The 21,290-nt window shown below is 44.4% G+C and overlaps 1 protein-coding gene across 2 annotated transcripts in view; it reads right to left on the reverse strand.

The window, feature by feature from the left end:
• TBC1D2B (TBC1 domain family member 2B) overlaps positions 1 to 21,290 on the reverse strand; it is a 65,486-nt gene that overhangs the window by 19,834 nt on the left and 24,362 nt on the right. For both annotated transcript variants that reach the window (XM_056572883.1, XM_056572884.1), the window contains exons 6-9: positions 7,810 to 8,190; positions 3,993 to 4,103; positions 1,725 to 1,927; positions 420 to 914 (exon numbers count right to left, since the gene is read on the reverse strand). In XM_056572883.1, the coding sequence (XP_056428858.1) occupies positions 420 to 914; positions 1,725 to 1,927; positions 3,993 to 4,103; positions 7,810 to 8,190 (1,190 nt within the window). The remainder of the gene's footprint in view (positions 1 to 419; positions 915 to 1,724; positions 1,928 to 3,992; positions 4,104 to 7,809; positions 8,191 to 21,290) is intronic.

Here is a 21,290-nt window from a genome sequence, read left to right on the forward strand (position 1 = left end):
TTTTTTTTTTTTTAAGCGCAACAATAATAGAAAAGTATGTAATCATGGGTATCATTTTAATTGTATTGACCCAAAGAATAAAGAACACATGTCATTTTTACCGTATATTTTATGGCGTGAAAACGAAACCTTTCAAAATTTGCTAAACTGCGGTTTTCTTTTTAATTTCCCCACACAAATAGTATTATTTTTTGCTTGCGCCATACATTTTATGGTAAAATGAGTGATGTCATTACAAAGGACAACTGGTTGCACAAAAAAAAAGCCCTCATACTAGTCTGTGGATGAAAATATTTAAAAAGAGTTATAAGGCGAGGGGGAAAAAACGAAAATGCAAAAATAAAATTGTCCTTGTCCTTAAGGTCAAAATGGGATTGGTCATTAAGGGGTTAATCATAATCTAATCCAAACATCCTCACCGATTTAATCCCTGGCAGTAGCCAATATCAGGATTCCTCCAAGAATAAGCCAACAAGACATTGCGTAGCTTTTGAATACCCTCAGAGGTGGGTGAGGTGTAGTGCTTGTTGTTGGGAAGTGTCCTCATGAGGTCCAACTCAATCTGTTTTGATGCTGGGTTCTGCTTTTCAAGAGCATTTTGGAGGAGATTCTGGAAATATCCTGGAGCATTCTCTTCCTTGAGCTTTTTGATATGTAGATTCACAAACATCTTCCACATTCTAGAGCGATGTTGGTGGGGTATGCCATTGCGGACAAGACTCTTGAGCTCTGGTGAACGGGTCATTTCACGATTTACTGTGCTAGCAAAATAGTTCTCCCATTTCACCACTGTTGAAATGTCTTGGCTATCTGACAGAGACAAAGACTTGAGATCAAGGGCTCTTACTCTTGCCACCAATTTTTCCTCATCATCATCTTCAGGGATGATCTGGAATCCATAAATGTCATGTTTGCTACATGGAAAAAGATAACTGAATTAGCTGACTGTAAACATCCATACTTGAAAGAACACATCTTGTACACTTTGGCCCAGATTTAGCAAACTGTGTGAGAAAAAGTGAAGTAATTTACCACAGCAGCCAATCACAGCTCAGCTTTCACTAGAATTTAGTAGCTTTCAGGTTTTTATAGTTAAATGGAAACTATTAGATCAAAAAACTTTTTATTTGTTGTTACTGATGAAAATTAAAAGACCTTTTGTAATATGGTTGTTTATTTATTTTTTTTTTTTATATTTAGTAAAGAAAACGGCTCCTGAAAAACCTCCCACTAGGTGTCCCCATATCTACTGGGACACTAATCAGTCCTGCAGCAGCATCAGGCTTGTCTATGAGTCATGGACAAGAGATGACTCATGGACAAGGCTGCATGAGTAGACACACCAATCACCTCCCACCACCACAAGCGAGGGACATGCCCCCTTCCCCTGAGCGGATTTCTAAGACAGTGAGCTAATGATAAGATATATTTTTGTAGTAAATATAGGCGACAGAGTCAGAAAATTTAGATGCACATGTTCAGGATTAGGTACTGAGTAACATTTTTTTGTGGGATCTGACAGGTACGCTTTAAGAAGGATGTCACTTTATCTTCTGCACTGTATATATCCCTGACTAGCTGTATATCTCTAACTTCATTACATCACTATAGATTGCATGACTGTATCTGTTTACTTTCTTATTCTAATATAAAAAGATGTTGCACAAACACTTCTCAGCAAATCAGAAGCTACAAGTATGTGCTTTACCATCAGAAGTCCATACCTCATGGTGTGGGGTCTAATGTATGTATGTTCTGGATGTTCAACTGTTTCCACCTTTAGAGCATCCTCTAATAACTGGTTCACAACCTCTTGGGCTGGCCCTTGGCTTCCTCGGCTATCCAAGTACACCGGTGTTTTCATCTCTTGAAGGAGGACAAGGTACTTGCTCTCTATCTGGCATAGTTTTGCTTCCAGATTGGAATACTGTAAAATAATAGCAAGCAGCAAATTTTTTTTTTACATTCCACACAATATTAAATATTGAGGAAAAAACAAAACATTGATTATATGCATCAGACATAACATTAAAACTACATGCCAAATATGTGGGTCTCCCCTGTACCACTTTAACAGATCTGATCTGTCATGGCATGGACACCACAAGATCTCTGCATGTGTCTGGAGGTATCAGGCCCAAAGATGTCATAATCAGATGCTCTACTCCCTGTAAGATGTGATCTCCATGCATTGGAATTATTTTTATAGCCCATCCTACAGACGCTTAATTCGATAGAGGTCTGGGGAATTTGAAGACCAAGTCAACACCTTAGGGCCCATTCACACAGCGGAGTCAGACACTGCGTGGGCAGCATGCGCCAGCAGAACAAGCCGGCACTTGGGTGGCTTGGACAAGTGCCGTCTCCATTTTTGAGCGGATTCTGCTGAAGAATTAATTTGAGTCGTGAAATCTGGAATTTCCAGGGCGGAACATCAGCCACAGATATTCTGTGGTGCGCATGGGTGAATGGTGCAGCAGAATCCCATTTAAAACAATGGGAGACTGCTGCACTGAATTTTCTGCAGTGAAATTATGTTTTTGAAAAAGATATAGTATGAATTGGCCCTTAAACTCTGTCACGTTCTGAAAACCTTTCCTGAACAATATTAGGAGTGTGGCAGAGCATGTTATCTAGCTGAAGAAGGCCACTGCCATTGGGGAACAGCACTTGAAGTTTTGGTAGATAGTATGGTCAAAGTAACATCCACACGAATGCCACTTCCCAAGGTTTCTGAGCATCACACTGTATCTACTAGTTTGCCTTCATTCTACATCCTGGTGCCATCTGTTAGCTAAGTAAGAGACACAATAGCATGTTGACATAAGGTAAAATAAAACTTGATTGATCAGACCAGGCTACCCCCTTCTATTGCTCTATAGTCCAGTTCTGATACTCACATGCTCATTGCAGGCAAGTTTGACAGAACTCAGCATGGGCACTCTGACTGAACTGTGTGTGGCTACACTGTGTGTTCTAAAACCTTTTCATCATATCCAACATTAACTCTCTCAGTAATTTGTGTTACGGTAGCTCTGTTGTGGGAATAGACCAGACAGGCTAACCTTTACTCCCCACATGCAACTTGAGTCTTAGTCTGAGTCTAGAGAAGATTTATCAAAACCTGTCCAGAGGAAAAGTTGCTGAGTTGCCCATAACAACCAATCAGAATGCTTATTTTATTTTTTAGAGGTCTTTTCAAAAAATGAAAGAAGCTGATTGGTTCCTCTGGGCAGGTTTTGATAAATCCCCCCCTTTGAGTCTTAAGAGTCTCTAGTTCACCGGTTGTCTACCATGAACCACTTTTGGTAGGTACTAACCAATGCATAACAGCAACTTTCTACACATCCTGATGTTTTGGAGATCCTTTGTCCCAGACAACTAAACCTTTAGGTCGGGTTCACACTATGGAATTTCCTAGCGGAATTCCATTTTGAAATTCTGGTGCAGCAGAGTATTAATGCTGGCAATGAGATTCCGTTGCATAGTGCACACTGCGGAGATTTCAAGGTGGACTTTCCGCCCAGAATATTCGCTCGAAGAATTGCTTAAATCTGTTCAAAGTTCTGGCGGATTTGCGCTCAGCAGACATGGGGACGGCAATGTCTGCGGATTCTGTTCAGCCTGAAAGTGTGAACCTGGCCTTACACTTGCCATTGTGGCTCAGATCACAAAACTTGCCTATTTTAACAGCTATAATCTGTTCACTTTCTTCCCAATATGCCCCACACAAGTGTCACTGTTTTGAGATAAAAAATATGTATCATCCTACTGTGACATGTGTGCGTACATTAAAAGGGCATAAGACTTTCACCATGTAACAACAAAACCCTCCTGTGAAGGAGTTCTTGCCATAAAAATAAAAAAAAATAAAAAAAGACAATAAATTTGTAAATCCTGTTTTTACTTAGTTTGCTATATTAGGGAATTGCTGTTTTTTTTAGGGAAATCTACACTTGCTGACCTTTACATAGTCTTATTTGAAGACTTACCTTTGCTTCCAATTCTTGCTCCCTTCTCTCAGAGGTTCTTCGTAAAGCAGAAAGCTCCAATATTTCTTTATTTAGAAACTTGTTTTGTGCTTTATATCCTTGTAAACTGTCCTGTAATGAAAATGTACACAAATAAGCATTCACATGTTAAAAGACGACCTTTAACTAACAAAAATACCCCCTGGAGGATCTATGGGCTACTAGAGCTATATAAACAACCTTGGGGATGTAGGTCCCCTCAGGGAAACCCTGAATAAAGACCCTCCGATCTAAAACGTAACTTTTAATGTTTTCAACTAATAATTAAAGGTGCTCATTTGCCATCAGGTGGCAGTGTGTGATTAAAATTACAATCCCTTATTTGTTAAATTTCAGTTCTATAGCATGCTATGCTTAGATGTAATGACCACAGAGATGTGTTTGCAGTATTCTGCTCTGATGCTGTCTACAGACTTGGCATCACGCATCTCCGTGGTCCAACCAATTTCAAAGACCGGGATTGAGCTAAAATCTATTATCCTCTGACTCTTTAATCACACACTGCCACCTGATGGCAAATGAGCACCTTTAATTATTAGTTGAAAATATTAAAAGTTAAGTTTTAGACCGGAGGGTCTTTATTCAGGGTTTCCCTGAGGGGACCTACAAAGACGACCTTTGGCCATTCCTGGCATGCCTATTTTAGTAAATATGTGTACGCCCTACCTCTTCTTATAGCTCTGTGTTGTGTCATTTTTGTTATTTTTACTAGAAATATATGACTATGTAGCCAACTAGGCGATTCCAGTGGGGGGGGGAGTGTGTCTACATTGTCTGGCACTGTCAGCTGTAATTAAATAGTCTCAGACAAAGTAGGGACACCCCCAATACTGGTTAAGCCCATTTGACTATGGTATCATTCATTTCTAGTACAAATGACACAGAGCTCTCTGGCAGCAGTTTATCACTAGAGAGAACGACATATCTGACTCTGCTTTCCCTCGTCATTACCCTTGTGTAAAGTCAGGACATCCTCATGGACATCAGATAGTCAACCATTTCTGGGAAAATTGTTGGGTCCAGCTGGCTTTTCTCTAAAGTGTATAAGGGGCTTTAGTGACTAGGTTCATATAGACATAAGTTAAACACACCAGGTTTTACTCAGCTGTGATTAGTTGTTATGGGAAAACCAGACCAGTTTTTGGTTTTACAGTTCTCCTTCTTGTGCAGTGATGCCCATTGCCATCCATAACTGATAAATTTTATTAGATATATGAAAAGGAGCATTAGTATTACTGTATTGTCCTCTACGTTATCAGTGTAGAGCCAGGGGAATGCTGTCATACATGGCAGCTGCTAAGATAAAATCCGGCATGTGTGAGTTTACATGCAAGTGCAGTGCTCAACCATGGAGAACAGAAAAGCTGTGGTACCAATAACATCTTCAGAGCTTGTGTTGTCAGTATTTTAACATTACTATAGGCATGTATGGGCTTTGTTTATGTGCATGGTTTGTTTTAATGCCAAATCTTTTTGGTCAAAAAGCAGAAAGATCCAACCTGTTTTTGTCTAAAATGAAATGTACCGTATATACTCGAGTATAAGCAGAGTTTTTCAGCACGATTTTTCGTGCTGAAAACACCCCCCTCGGCTTATACTCGAGTGAACTCTCCGCCCTCAGTGGTCTTCAACCTGCGGACCTCCAGATGTTTCAAAACTACAACTCCCAGCAAGCCCGGGCAGCCATCGGCTGTCCGGGCTTGCTGGGAGTTGTAGTTTTGAAACCTCTGGAGGTCCGCAGGTTGAAGACCACTGCAGCCTTCGACATCATCCAGCCCCCCCCCCTCTCACCCCCTTTAGTTCTGTACTCACCTCCGCTCGGCAGGACGTTAGGGTGCGCTGGTCCAGTGCTGCAGGACTGTCCGGTGGGGAGGTCGTCCGGTGGGATAGTGGTTCCGGGCTGCCATCTTCACCGGGGGGCCCCGGAATAGTCACGTTCATACCAACATCCCTCTGCGTCGTCGTCAAGGCAACGCCTCTATTCCGGGCGCGGAGAAGAGGCCCCCCGGTGAAGATGGCAGCCCAGAACCACTATCCCACCGGACGACCTCCCCACCGGACAGTCCTGCAGCACCGGACCAGCGCACCCTAACGTCCCGCCTAGCGGATGTGAGTACAGAACTAAAGGGGGTGAGGGGGGGCTGGATGATGTCGAAGGCCGCAGTGGTCTTCAGCCTGCGGACCTCCAGAGGTTTCAAAACTACAACTCCCAGCAAGCCCGGACAGCCGATGGCTGCCCGGGCTTGCTGGGAGTTGTAGTTTTGAAACATCTGGAGGTTTGCAGGTTGAAGACCAATGTATCAGACATTGACAAGCGGTGATGATGAAGGTGGGGGGGGGGGGCTGATGACGTGGTGGTGATGACATGTGGTCATGATGACAAGGGGATGATGAAGGGGAGGTGTTGAATGATGACAAGGGGATGATGAAGGGGGGGATGGGATTATGACAAGGGGATGATGAAGGGGGGTGGGGATGATGACAAGGGGATGGTGAAGGGGGGATGTGGGATGATGACAAGGGGATGATGAAGGGGGGGAGGGGATGATGACAAGGGGATGATGAAGGGGGGTGGGGATGATGACAAGGGGATGATGAAGGGGGGGTGGGATTATTACAAGGGGATGATGAAGGGGGGTGGGGATGATGACAATGGGATGATGAAGGGGGGGTGTGGGATGATGAAGGGGGGGGAGGGGATGATGATAAGGGGTGTGGGATGATGACAAGGGGATGATGAAGAGGGGGTGTGGGATGATGAAGGGGGGGTGTGGGATGATGACAAGGGGATGATGAAGGGGGGTGATAGGCGGTGATGATGAAGGGGGGGATGATGACAGGGTGATGATGATGAGGGTGTTATTGACGGCGGTCTGGATGATGACAGGGGGGATGATGTATTTCCCACCCTAGGCTTATACTCGAGTCAATAACTTTTCCTGGGATTTTGGGGTGAAATTAGGGGCCTCGGCATATATTCGGGTTGGCTTATACTCGAGTATATACGGTTTATGTTTGGACATGTATATACCCCTTGATGCTGTTGAATATGAATATAGGGGATAAGATGCCTGATCGGGGGGGGGGGGTCCCGTCGCTGGGGACCCCCGTGATCATGCACGCAGCACCCTGTTATAATCAGTCCCCGGAGCATGTTCCGTCTCATTACAGGCGATCACGGGGCCAGAGCATTGTGACGTCATGGCTCTGCCCCCTAGATGCAAGCCTATGGGAGGGGGCATGACAGCTGTCACGCCCCCTCTCATAGGCTTGCATTGAGGGGGCGGAGCGTGACACAGGGGGGCGGAGCCGTGATGTCACAATGTTCCGGCCCCGTGATCGCCAGTAATCAGACCCGGAGCGAACATGCTCCGGGGACTGATTGTAACGGGGTGCTGAATGCAAGATAACGGGGGTCCCCAGCGGTCGGACCCCCGCGATCAGGAATCTTATCCCCTATCCTTTGGATAGGGGATAAGATGTCTTAACGCCAGAGTACCCCTTTAAACTGATGAAGAGAGTGGACCATACAAACATGCTCGGTGGTGAACATAACCATGTGTCTAGGACATATAGTCAATTTTCAGCTAAAAGCTAGGGTATTCTATACCAGTCGTGTTCAAGCTTTGCTTGTTAATGCTTGCCCATACAGGGCTGAATTGCTACTTTATATAGATTTACATATATCTGGAAATAACCAGAGCCTCTAACAGATGCATGAAATTATTTATGTGCATGTCCACAGTAGGCATTACAGTCAAGAAAAAAAGACACTTACTCGTAACTGGTTCAGCTCTTCTAGATCTCTCTGAACTGGGGAGTCTGAACTGCTGCCTGAAAATGAGGAAGATTGCTCATAGTCACTGATCTGCCTGGAAAGCCTCATAATCACTTCATCTTTTGCTTGAATTGTTTCAACCATCATGCTGAGCTGTTCCTTCATTTGCCCAACACTGCATTTAAGTTCCTCTATTTCCTGATGAAGACTATCCATCTCTAAAGTCTTCCTCTCCAGAAGAAGGTTGAGTTCTCGAATGTGATCGTCCTTTTGTTGGAGCAAGTGAAAATGGTCCTTTGAGAGTTCATCAGTGAAAGGCATGGCAAAGTACTTATCATACTGAGATGACTTCAAGGATTGTTGCAAAAGTTTCACAAGCTCCTATTAGGGGGAAAAAGTTAGACAATTAAGTTATCCTTAAAAAAAAAAAAACTGTGAATAATGTATATTATAATATATGTATACATTTACCTATTATGTACATCATATGCATTTAACAAGGATGGACAGATAGCGGATAAAAAATTACAGCTGGTGTTTAGAGACTTTTTGTGGTTTAGGTGTACTGAAAGGTCTTATTGCCTAAAGACTAAACCAGGAAAAGAGTGTGCTTGCAGGCTTAGGGTCCTATTACAGGGGATGATTATCGGCAAAAACAGGCAAATAAATCGCCCTGTGTAATAGTTAAAAAATTGGCGTTTATCGGCGGGCACAAACTTCCCTGTAAATACACAAGTCCTAGGGATATGTGACACTGTGACCCATATGCCATCATGACACTAAATCTGGGGTATCAAACATAAATCCATTACAACCTGTAAAAGGCAAACTTTAATAAATCATCATACACCAGAGAGAATCAAGTTCAGTAAAAAAATTATACTCATAAAAATGTTTTATTAATATACAAAATCATTGTGAGACAAAATTGAAACAAAAAAAATAAAAATACGCCATTTTGCAACTTTTGGGGGCTTCTATTTCTACACAGTACATTTTTCGGAAAAAATTACATATTCTCTTAATTCTGTAGGTCCATTCGGTTAAAATGATACCCTACTTATATAGGTTTGATTTTGTCGTACTTCAAATAAAAAAAATCATAACTACATGCAGGAAAATTTACTTTCAGTAAGTTTTTATTGAAGATTTTTTTTTCAGTAATAAAAACATACAAAAACTTAGACAGTGGCACCTGTCATTCATAAACAAACAGAACAATGCACCATGTTTCATGCTACAGATAAGACAAGCGTTAAGGCAAAATCATCAGTGCAAAACAGTCAAACAACCATAGGGGAACCAGTAAAGGAGCGTAGAAACTGCCGAGCGTTGAAGGGATCTGTAACACCTCAGCTTAAACAGTCGGTAGAATATTGTGTACAAAGGTCATGAAGCATCAATGTTTAGAACGGCCACAAGCCACACGTATAAAGCAGGCTATGAAATATTGTAAAGCAGTGCCTCAATAGAGGGACAGAAGAAGTGTCTAAAGTAGTAATATAACAAGAGAGGAATATGTTGGAGATGTTAAATGTCTTTACAATATCTAGAAGTCCATGGCGTCATTCTGCCGGAGCCCATGGCTAAGATTTTTTCATACGAGTAGGTAGTGTTAATTTTACCGATAATGACATTTATGGTAGGTGTCACTGTGGTCTTCCAGCAACTAGTAATAGAGGACTTAGCTATAATGCAGATAATGCAAAAAAGATCCCTAAATGGCATAGGTACTGTGTCAATGTCAGTAAACAATAATAGCAAACTAGGTTTCCATGAGAGGCAGAGATGGAAAACCTCAGTGAGTAATCTTCCACAATCATCCCATAAGGGCTTTACGAGAGGACATGTCCACAGAATGTGATAGAGCGTACCTTTATGGCCACATTCCCTCCAACAACGGGCAGAGGTTCCAGGATATGCAATAGAAATTTTATCGGGGGTAAAATACCAACGTAGGACCGGTTTATAGTACGATTCTACGTGTGTGGAGCACTGTAATGCTCTGTTCACCCCCTTGAATGCTTTTTGCCATCTCCCAATGTGTATAGACATAGCCAAGTCTCTCTCTCCCACAGCCTTAGGGGATAACTTCTAACAGGTTCATCTGAGTGTGTAAATGAATTATAGAATGGTTTGAGGCCTTTTGCTGACAATTGGAAAAGGTTTAATGTGGTGGTGTTTATAGTGAGAGATGGTGGTGGGAGAGTAGAAAGAAAGTGACGGAGTCTAAGAAACTTGGAGAAGTCAGTTTTGGGTATTGTATAGCGTGATTGTATTTGTTCAAAGGACAACATGGTCAAATCCTGAAAGAGAAGGCCAGTATGTGTGAGACCTTTGTCTATCCAGCACTCAAGGGGGAGGTCAGACAAGATATGTTGTATAGCCCTTAGCGGAATATCAGGTGGGCCTTGGGGCACTGGAGTGTCTAGGTGAGCCAGGAAGGTTTTCCAGGCTAGGATAGAGGCGTTAAGGATAGGATTGGAGAGGGTAGGGAGGGTGAGGTTCCATGCGGGGAAGAGTAAAAGATCACAGGAGTTCAGGGGGGAAATGAGAAATTTTTTAATACAGACCCAAGGGGAGGAGGAGGGCACAGTCCACCAATGTTTAAGCTGGGATATTAATGTAGCAATGTAGTAGCCCTTAGACCACCTACTGCTCTAGACTTTGAGATTAGGGATGCTGCCAATCTGGGTTTTTTACCCGCCCAAATAAAGGTAGAGATTAATCGCTGGATTTTTGCAAAAAAAACCTATGTAACAATTTGGGTAGAAGGAACATTTTAAAAGTAGCTATCCTACCCATCCAGGAAATTATATGGTTAGACAGCGAGGTAATCTCTGTAGTTATTTCGGAGAGCAAAGGTTCAAAGTTAGCCTGATAGAGCTTACTGAGCAGGCATGTAAGGTGGGTGCCTAGATAGTAAATACTAGATGGGCTCCAATCAAAAGGGAAGTCAGACTTTAAAAGGGAAGAGGTTTCTGGGGATAAGTTCAGGGGGAGGGCCTGGGTATTTGTATTGTTGAGAAGGTAATATGACAGAGAACCATATTCCAAGATGTCCTCCATAACCCCAGGTAGAATGACGTCATCTGCATATAACGAAATGACATTGGAGGTGGGACCTATTTGTATCCCTGTAATTCTATGGTCTAATCGGATGGCCTGGGCAAGTGGTTCAATGGAGAGGATGTAGATGAAGGGAGATAAGGGGCAGCCCTGGCGGGAACCGTTAGTAATATAGAATTCACCAGATAGAGCGCCGTTCACCAACACTCGAGCCGTGGGAATAGAGTACAGGGCAAAGATGACAGAGAGGATGCTACCTGTAAATCCCATTTTCTGAAGAACAGCAAAGGCAAAGGACCACTTAAGGCGATCAAACGCCTTCTCCACGTCTAAGGCTAGCACAACTGCTGGTATGCTGAGCAGCTCAACCTGGTGAAAAACATGGGAGAATTCTTCTGGTATTGTCAGAGGTCTGTCTACCGGCTACGAAGCCCGCTTGATCAGTTTGGATTAAATCAGGGAGGATTTTGGATATGTGATCAGCTAAAAGTTTAGAGAAGATTTTCAGGTCTTAGTTTAACTAGGAGATAGGTCGGTAATTTTGGAGGACGTCCGTGGGTTTCCCTGGTTTAGGAATAGTGGTAATTAAAGCCTGGAGGTTTTCCTTAGGAAGGCTACCGGAGGAGACCGCAGCCATGCAAAAGGAAACTAGATATGGGGACAGTAGGTCATGGAAGGTTTTAGAATACGTACTGTCAAAGCCATCAGGGCCTGGGGCTTTATTCAGAGGAAGAGATTTGATTATTTTTTGTATTTCAGAGGCGGTAATTGGGGCATTTAGATATGAGAGATGTGCAGAGGATAGTGAGGGCAAATTTTATTTATTCAGGTAGGTTTGAACTGCCTCTGAGGTGGAGGGGGATTCAGGGAAATCAGAGCGTATATTATATAGACTTGCGTAAAATATTTGGAATCAGTCAGCGATATCTTTTGGGGTATACAGTTTCTCCTTAGTTGTGGGATGAATAAATACTGGGATTCTAGATTTCAGGTTGCGTGATTTAAGTCTATTTGCTAGGAGTTTACTAGACTTGTTATCTCAAGAGTAAAACCTAGATTTGGATTTCCTAAATGCTTTTTCATAGGTAGGCAACACGAGACATCGGAGAGCTTGCCTAAGCTCCAACAGCTGGGAAGCTAAGAGATTTGAGGGGGATTGCTTATTAGCTTGTTCTGTGGTGCGCAGTTGAGATAAAAGGGTGGAAATCTGTAAGTCTCTTTGGCTTTTCAGGGCAGACCCGTATTTGACACAAAGGCCTCTAATTACTGCTTTGTGACAATTTCATACTGTAATAGGACATGAAATGTAGTTAACGTTATGTTGGAAGTATTCCTCTATATTCGAGCGTAATTTCTGGGAATATTCCCTGTGAGACAGAAGAAAGTGGCTATTACGCTACATGCAAGAGGTAGCTGAGGATACGGTATCACTTAATCTCCGCAGAGGATGGTGGATCCCCAGGTGCGGTGGGAGAGTCTGCGGATGAGAGAGTTGAGGAATCTGACCTGGCCTTTATTAGGTGCGTACAAGGACACCAAGGTGAGAGGGACTGAATTGATGGTGCAGTGTGGAGCTATAAACCTACCTCCAGCATCTATTAGTGAGTCCTCAAAAGGTGAAGTAGACTGTTTTTGATTCCTATATACCCCCCCCCCTGGATTTAGTAGTGAAAGTAGAGTGAAATGTATATTGAAAAGCTATGTGGCGCAATATATGGGTGTCTTTAGGGAGGAGATATGTGTCTCTTGGGCGCATATAACATCACATTTAAGTGCCTGTACCTCTTTCCAGAAGTAGGAGCACTTGTGTGGCTCATTAAGGCCGTTAACATTTAGGCTAGCAATAGTGATAACCATACTTGAAATATCTAAACATTGTGATAAGTAAAGATAAAAAAAATGAAAATAGGGAAAGCGCGCGCCCCCCAGCCAGCCCGCACGCTCTCAATTTGTACAGGTGTTACACTAGTTTTGTGGGAAAGGGAGGGAAACAATGGTAAATTAAAAAAACTAAAATAGAAAATGAACAACATAAAAAAAGAGAACCAGAGAAATGCTTACAAAGGCTCTGTATTGCGGGAGGGGCGAAAGTCTTTATCGAAGCCTCGGTCGGACTGACATCCAGACTGACCCGCATGGAAGTAACATCAATCAACAATAAACCTGTTGAACACTGCCAAGAGAGAGAATAGTTCAGGTTCTTTAGGTTCTTGATCAGGGCCGATCAATGTTCTGACCTCTTGGTTCAGGCAGGGTCAAATTCCAAGATGAGAGAAGAGAGCGGCCATCTTGCAGAGAACGAACTACATGAGTTTCACCTTCTCTCTTGATCAGGAGGCGGACCGGGAAGCCCCACCTGTATATATTTTTTGCGTCTCGAAGGGCCTGGGTAACAGGTTTTAGCTCTCTCCGAGCCTGGAGAGTTGCTGCTGACAAGTCTGCATAAATAGATATCTTGTGGAAAGGAGCAGGGAGGCCCCCATTTTTGCGTAAAAATTCCATCACTCTCTCCTTGATTGTGGAAAAAGTGCACTCTGGCTAGTATATCACGCGGGATAGAGTCATCAAGGTGCTTAGGCCTGGGGACTCTGTGAGCCCTATCAACCACCAACTCCTGAGGGCTGCAGGATGGAAGGGTAGCCTTGATTAGGGATTTGACGTAGGTCGGAATATCTGCTGGGAGCACTGACTCAGGAACGCCGTGCAGTTTTATATTGTTGCAGCGGCTTCTGTCTTCTAAGTCAGCGATCTTGGCTTTTAGTAGAGTGACATCATCAGACAGTTCATAGTGAGAGTCAATGAGATCATTGTGCGATGTGGAGAAGTCCCCAAATTTTGACTCAACATGGGACACTCTGTCTTCGAGGTCCTGAAATGTAGCATGCAGTGGAGTGACCATAGCCTGGATATCTGTGAGGAAGGTTTTACGTAGAGCTTGCAGCATCCCTTTCATAGTAGTTTCAGTAAAGGATTTATCTGACACTGCAATAGCATCTAGGTCAGCAGAATCTTTAGTTGCTGCGGCAGCGATTCCCAGGTCCCAGTCACATACCTCAGAGGTAGATGCTGTGGAAGAGAGACGTGGCCGCTGATTTGCGGGGCTCTGGGAGGGAGACTGTGTGGGGGATCCCCAGGGAAGAGGACATCCTGCTGTATCAGCGCCACCTTGCCCTAGATCTGAGGCGCAGGTCGCAGGCGCTGGGAGACCGGGCACCAGCATGAATGCGGGGAGATCACTGTGCAGCTCCAGGTCTGAAGAGTAGCGTCGTGGAGGAGCACTGTCGGTGAGTCTCGGGCGGTTTCTGCGGACCGGCGGTGAAGCGGAAGCTGATTTAGGTGCAGGGAGGCCGGCGCCATCTTGAGCATCACGGGCCGGCACTGAGAAGTAAAACTTTGAAAGCGTCTCCTGCCTGGCAGGCTTCCTGCGTCTCGCTGGCATGCTCGGGTGTGTGTGACAGCCAGGGGGAGAGAAGGGGCAGCGGCACCCATTGCCGGCGCCGCTGCCCCGTTGCCTCCCCCCATCCCCGGTGGCATAATTACCTGAGTCGGGTCCGCGCTGCTCCAGGCCTCCGTCGTGCGTCCCCAGCGTTGTTGCTATGCACGGCGCGGCGCTCTGACGTCATGCGCCGCGCCGTTCAGCGCATAGCAATGACGCCGGGGACGCACGACGGAGGCCTGGAGCAGCGCGGACCCGACTCAGGTAATTATGCCACCGGGGATGGGGGGAGGCAACGGGGCAGCGGCGCCGGCAATGGGTGCCACTGCCCCTTCTCTCTCCCTGGCTATCGGTGCCGGCACCAATAGTCAGGGGGACAGAACGGGCAGCGGCGCCGATAACCAGGGGGTGAAAAGGGCCGACAGCAGCGCTCTAGACCCCAGGAAAGGCAGGGGGAGAGAAGTGGGCAGCGACGGCCTCTCTCCCCCTGCCTTTCCTGGGGGTGTATCGGCGTATAACACGCACACAGACTTTAGGCTAAAAATTTTAGCCTAAAAAGTGCGTGTTATACGTCGATAAATACGGTACTTATATTTGTAGCCCAATTTCTCTCGAGTAAGCACATACCTCATATGTCTATGTAAAGTGTTCGGCAGGCGCAGTAGAGGGCTCAGAAGCGAAGGAGCGACAAGGGGATTTTGGAGAGTACGTTTATCTGCAATGGTTTTTGGGGGGCATGTTGCATTTAGGAAGCCCCTATGGTGCCAGAACAGCAACCCCCCCCCACATGGCATACCATTTTGGAAACTAGACCCCTTGAGGAACGTAACAAGGGATAAAGTGAGCCTTAATACCCCACAGGTGTTTCACGACTTTTGCATATGTAAAAAAAATTAAAAATAAATTTCACTAAAATGTGTTTCCCCCCAAATTTCAAATTTTTGCAAGGGTTAATAGCAGAAAATACCCCCCAAAATTTGTAACCCCATCTCTTCTGAGTATGGAGGTACCCCATAAGTTGACCTGAAGTGCACTACGGGCGAACTACAATGCTCAGAAGAGAAGGAGTCATATTTGGCTTTTTGAGAGCAAATTTTGCTCGGGGGCATGTCGCATTTAGGAAGCCCCTATGGTGCCAGGACAGCAAAAAAAAAAAAACCCACATGGCATACCATTTTGGAAACTAGACCCCTTGAGGAACGTAACAAGGGTACAGTGAGCATTTACCCCCCCACTGGTGTCTGTCAGATCTTTGTAACAGTGTCCAAATTTGCACAGCCCACTGTTCCAAAGCTCTGTCAGACACCAGTGGGGTGTAAATTCTCACTGCACCCCTCATTACATTCCGTGAGGGGTGTAGTTTCCGAAATGGGGTCACATGTGGGGTTTTTTTTTTGCGTTTGTCAAAACCGCTGTAACAATCAGCCACCCCTGTGCAAATAACCTCAAATGTACATGGTGCACTCTCCCTTCTGGGCCTTGTTGTGCGCCCCCAGAGCATTTTGCGCCCACATATGGGGTATCTCCGTAGTCGGGAGAAATTGCATTACAAATTTTGGGGGGCTTTTTTCCCTTTTACCTCTTGTCAAAATGAAAAGTAAAGGACAACACCAGCATGTTAGTGTAAAACATTTATTTTTTTACACTAACATGCTGGTGTAGACCCCAACTTCACCTTTTCATAAGAGGTGAAAGGAGAAAAAGCCCCCCAAAATTTGTTAGGCAATTTCTCCCGAGTACGGCGATACTCCATATGTGGCCCTAAACTGTTGCCTTGAAATACGACAGGGCTCCGAAGTGAGAGCGACATGCGCATTTGAGGCCTGAATTAGGGATTTGCATAGGGGTGGACATAGGGGTATTCTATGCCAGTGATTCCCAAACAGGGTGCCTCCAGCTGTTGCAAAACTCCCAGCATGCTTGGACAGTAAATGGCTGTCCGGCAATACTGGGAGTTGTTTTTTGCAACAGCTGGAGGCTCCAGACGTTTTTCATTTTTATTGGGGAGGGGAGGGGGGCTGTGTAGGGGTATGTGTATATGTAGTGTTTTTTTACTTTTTATTTTATTGTGTGTTAGTGTAGTATAGTGTAGTGTTTTTAGGGTACAGTCACACGAGTTTCCTGCTGCGAGTTTGAGCTGCCGCGTAAAATTTGCTGCATCGCAAACTTGCAGCCTAATACTCACTGTAAGCCCCCTGCCCGTGTGAATGTACCCTGTACCACCTCGCTCCTATACTTTAGCATGGTCCTGGCTGTCTGTGACAACCGGGATCATGCAAAATTACCGGGCAGTCGGGTCCCAGAGACCCGATCAGCCCGGTATCGCCGCAGATCCCAGGGGCGATTTCCCTCGCGATTTGCGGCGATCTACATGGCCCCCCTCGGTGTTTGCCCCGGATGCCTGCTGAAGCATTTCAGCAGGCATCCGCTTCCGATCTCTGTGCGGCAGGGACCGGAAAACGCCAGGGCGTATGTTTACGCCCTGGGTCCTTAAGTACCAGGGCGTAAAATTACGCCCTGGGTCCTGAACAGGTTAATTAACATTAGATTTTTATAGTTCGGACATTTACGCACGCGGCGATACCACAATTTTTATTTTTATTTTATGTTTATTTTTATTATGTTTACATATTTTTTTACATGGAATTTGGGAAAAGGGGGTGATTCAAACTATTAATATGGAAGGGGTTAACCCTTTAAGGACTCAGCGTTTTTCAGTTTTTGCATTTTCGTTTTTTTCCTTGGCGGACAGCGGAATCGGAATTTCGGCGGCGGAAACATCTGCCACGGAAATTTCAATTCCAGTAGGATTACAGCAACCTAATTTGTTCCGTTGCCATAGGGTGGCATTCCCCTGCTCCTACAGTGCCTGGCGCACTTGACCATTCCCCTTCCACGGGGGTATGGGGGGGGGATCAGGGGATTTGGCATGGTCAGTGCTTGAGTTTCATCCCGACCACCCCGGTTTTCCCCTCCACTACGGGGATTATTTTGGAATCCGCTCGAAAGTGCATGTTGCAGCCGACACCCGCTATTTATAGAACGTCCACTGTGTTTTCAGGGAGGACACTTTGCAGGTTTTCTGCCGTGTGAAAATATCCTAACAGTGAATATGAAAAGGTGTACTTTGGAACTATGAATGTCCTATTTTTAATGCTTTATTTTTGAATTTGCAAACCCACAAAAAGGAAGTGCACATCCTTTTGTACCAGAGAAACAAGACATGCTCCACAATGCTCTATTATTAAAGCAATTCCTGTACTTGCAGTCCATGTAAACACACTTTCCTCCAATAAATTGGTAAATTCTTTAAGTTTACCTTCAGTTTTATCTTCTTCTAAGAGGGTTGTCCGGATAATTATTTTTATAGTTAAAGTGCTTAATGCTCTGCATCCAGACACATAGGAAATGTCTGATTGGCTTTCACTGGCCACAGTAGAGACCTGCCCCAGGCTAAACAGGCATTTCCAACATTTTTGGATGGAAATTAAGAAGCTTTGAGTAGCGGGGACGCAACAGATAGAGATTCATGGCAGGGAAGTATGTGCCTTTTTTTTTTTTAACCCCTTCACCCGTTTCTCCTCCTCTTCTAAAAAGCCATAAACATCTTTTTGGCAGGACCAATTGTACTTAAAAAAATAAAAAATAAATTAAAAAAAAGCTATTTTTAAACTTTTGGGGATTTAGTTTTTACACCATGCACTGTGGGGGGAAACTGATTTGTTATCTTTATTTCTAATGTCAGTAGGATTACAGCAACCAGATTTATATAGTTTTTATTTAGTTCTACTACTTAAAAAAAAAAAAAAATGTATTTAAACTTTTTTTTAATTTTATAAAAACTAAAAAGATCCCCTCAACTGCCTCGTCACTCATATCAATATACCCAGCTCAGACATTTCTATGATACATGGCGGACTTCCAGGGACCTCCATAGGGAACCCACCTCCTTTGAGCACCTCTGTTTGTCCTCAACCACTCCAACCCACACAGTCTCCCTCCTGTACTCTATGTTGAACAGGAGATCCCCCCTCCCCTTGATTTATTACCATATCAACAGGGTTGGATCAGAGAACTTGACTACACACCCAGCAGATCTGAATGGGATATGTCCTTCTTGCTGTGCCATAAAGTTTCTAGAGCTGTAGCATTTCAAGAGACGAACTACAAACTGCTCTCTCTTTGGTACAGGGTCCCCTCCCTGCTCCATCGCTATTATCCGTCAGTCCCGGATATTTGCTGGAGGTGCGGCCAAGCCGGGGAACTCTTGTTCACATCTGGTTTTCCTGCCCCTTAGTGTCTCCCTTCTGGTCCTTGGTCTGCAATATAATTGCGGAAATCACGGGCACAAGACTAGAGATGACTCCCCAATCTCTCCTACTCTCTATGTTACAAGATTCCCCAGCATCGCTGCGTAAGGGTCTCACTGCTCTTTTACTGGCAACCGCTAGAAGGGTTTTACCGAGACGTTGGAAGTCTTCTAACCCCCCCACCACCGATTGGCTCCGCGAGGTCCAACATATACAGGGCATTGAGGAGTGTTTGGCCGATCTTAATGCAACTTCAGATAAATTTCTACTTCGCTGGCACCATTGGTTGGACTTCACGGCCTCCCCCCGCTTTATACAATATGGTCTAGCCTCCAATTCGCAACCACCTCCCTGAAGCCCTGCACCCCTCCCTTCCCTGCCGCCCCTCCTTCCCTCCCTCTCCTCCTCCCCAGCCCCTTCCTTTTGTTGTCTTTCCAGCCCGCTTCCTTCTCTCTTCCTTCCCTTGATATGGTAGTTAGTGATGGTTACTGTTGTCATCTCCGTTGAGATGACTGTTGTTTCATATTGTCTCATCCCTTGTTTTGATAATGTGCTTTTTTCATTTGCATATCCCTTATGCAATGTCTTTGCCTGTATGACATTTCTTTGTTTAATAAAGCTTTTGAATACAAAAAAAAAAAAAGATGTGTATTCTTCTACAAAAGCAGCTTGGGGCTCATTTACTTTTTGCACTGTGATCTGTAGCTTTCGGTTTAGAAAAGACTTACTGATAGCTTTTTGTTCTATTTGTTCATAGATGTACCAAAAATCAGCATTTAAAAGGCATTCCATATGTTTTTTATTTGCACCATTCACCAATAATCCTTGTTCCTAAAAATTGCCTTATTACAATGTAGGTTTATATAATATGACTATTTCCTACATAACTAACAATAAAAAAACATTTTGTGCAGCTGTGTCTAGTTACCTATACTGCCAAGAATTCTATAGAAGTCACGAGATCAAATAAATGCTGAACTGTACACAAAGCTGAAACCTTAAAACACATCCAAGGAAAAAGAGACTTGCTCAACGCTCACATGATCGCAAGGCTATTTATAGGATCCAGAAGTTAACAATATCCAGCTGGGAAAGGAGCAGCATCTCCGGCATAGCCCAGTAAATGGACATGATTTACGGCTGAATATTTCCACTGCTTTGACCCAACATCACAAGACTCGAGCTTAGCTCACATTTCCTATATCAACACATTCTAGCCAAAATATATTACTGCTCAGCAGGCAATGGAGAAGAATTCTGTCAAATCTCTGGTAGGAGATTCTGTGTGTCCAAAAGTAATAAAGAAGACTCTGTACAGGAATATATTACACCAGACCTGAAAAAATCATATACGAGTATAGGGGACAACTTTGTTTGTATTAAAGATTCCAGCTCCTGTCTCCTGTCAAATGTCTGTATTTCCAATACAATAAAAGATCAACATCCTCACCAATGCATTTTGAGCATACACACCACTAAAAAGTGTTGGGGTAAAAAAGCTAATGGTATGTTTTCTGGAACTGAGGTGGTTGCCAAACTTATAAAATCCCTTTTTATTTCTCAGTCAAGAATCAAGAAAGCAGAGCCAAGCTGCTTTAAGAAGATGCCCACTGCTAAAAAATGTATCCCCTATGCACAAGATAGAGGATAAGTGTCTGGTCGTGGGGGGGGTCCAATGCTGGGACCCCCCTGCGATCTCCTGTACTAGGCCCTGGCTCAGTCCTGGCTCTGCACTGCTAGAGCACGTTTCGTACCCAGCAAGTCAGCTGGTCACAACACCCCACCTCCATTCATCTCTATGGCACAGATACAGGAACAATGTGTCTCCACCGCTCCAATAGAGATGAATGGAGGGGGCATTTGTACCAGCTGATCTGCTGTGTGTGAAAAATCACACACGGCAGCTCAGCCGGGGCAGAGTTGGGGCCTTGTAGGGAGATTGGGGGGGGGGGGGGGGGTTGGACCCCCAAAAAACAGACATTTATCCCCTAGCACTGAACATCTTTGAGTGCTACAGCCTAGCATGCCTTTCACTCGCTCTCACCTCCCAGAAATGAAGTACAGAGATATGTATGTTAATCAAGGAGGCGCTGGGAGGTGAGGGGCGAGCAGGGAGGCATGACAGGCTGTGGCATTAGAGCAGTTTGGCCCTGCCTCCTACTGGTCCAAGTCACCATAGTACATAAGGTTGAAAAAAAACAGAGTCCATCGAGTTCAACCTACATCCCTACTTTGTTGATCCAGAGGAAGGCAAAAAACTCTTTTGGTTGATGCCAATTGCCCCATACCAGGGGAGGGAGGAGGGAAGATTCCTTCTTGACTACAAATATGGCAATCATAATGATTCCCTGGATCAATGTTTTGTCCCTATTAATCTGGTATCCATACCCCGTTGTATCATTACTCTCCAGAAATGAATCCAGGCTCCATTTGATTTTTTTTTTTATCGAGTTCTCCATGACCACTTCATCTGGCAGAGAGTTCCATAGTCTCGCTGCTCTTACAGTAAAGAATCCCTGTATATGCTGGTGTAGAAACCTTCTTTCCTCTAGACGTAGAGGATGCCCCCTTGTTATAGATACAGTCCTGGGTATAAATAGATCATGGGAGAGATCTCTGTACTGTCCCCCGATATATCTATAAATAGTTAGGTCGCATAAATAACC

Source organism: Hyla sarda, chromosome 4, assembly GCF_029499605.1.
Source record: "Hyla sarda isolate aHylSar1 chromosome 4, aHylSar1.hap1, whole genome shotgun sequence".
Classification (NCBI taxonomy): Eukaryota; Metazoa; Chordata; class Amphibia; order Anura; family Hylidae; genus Hyla; species Hyla sarda.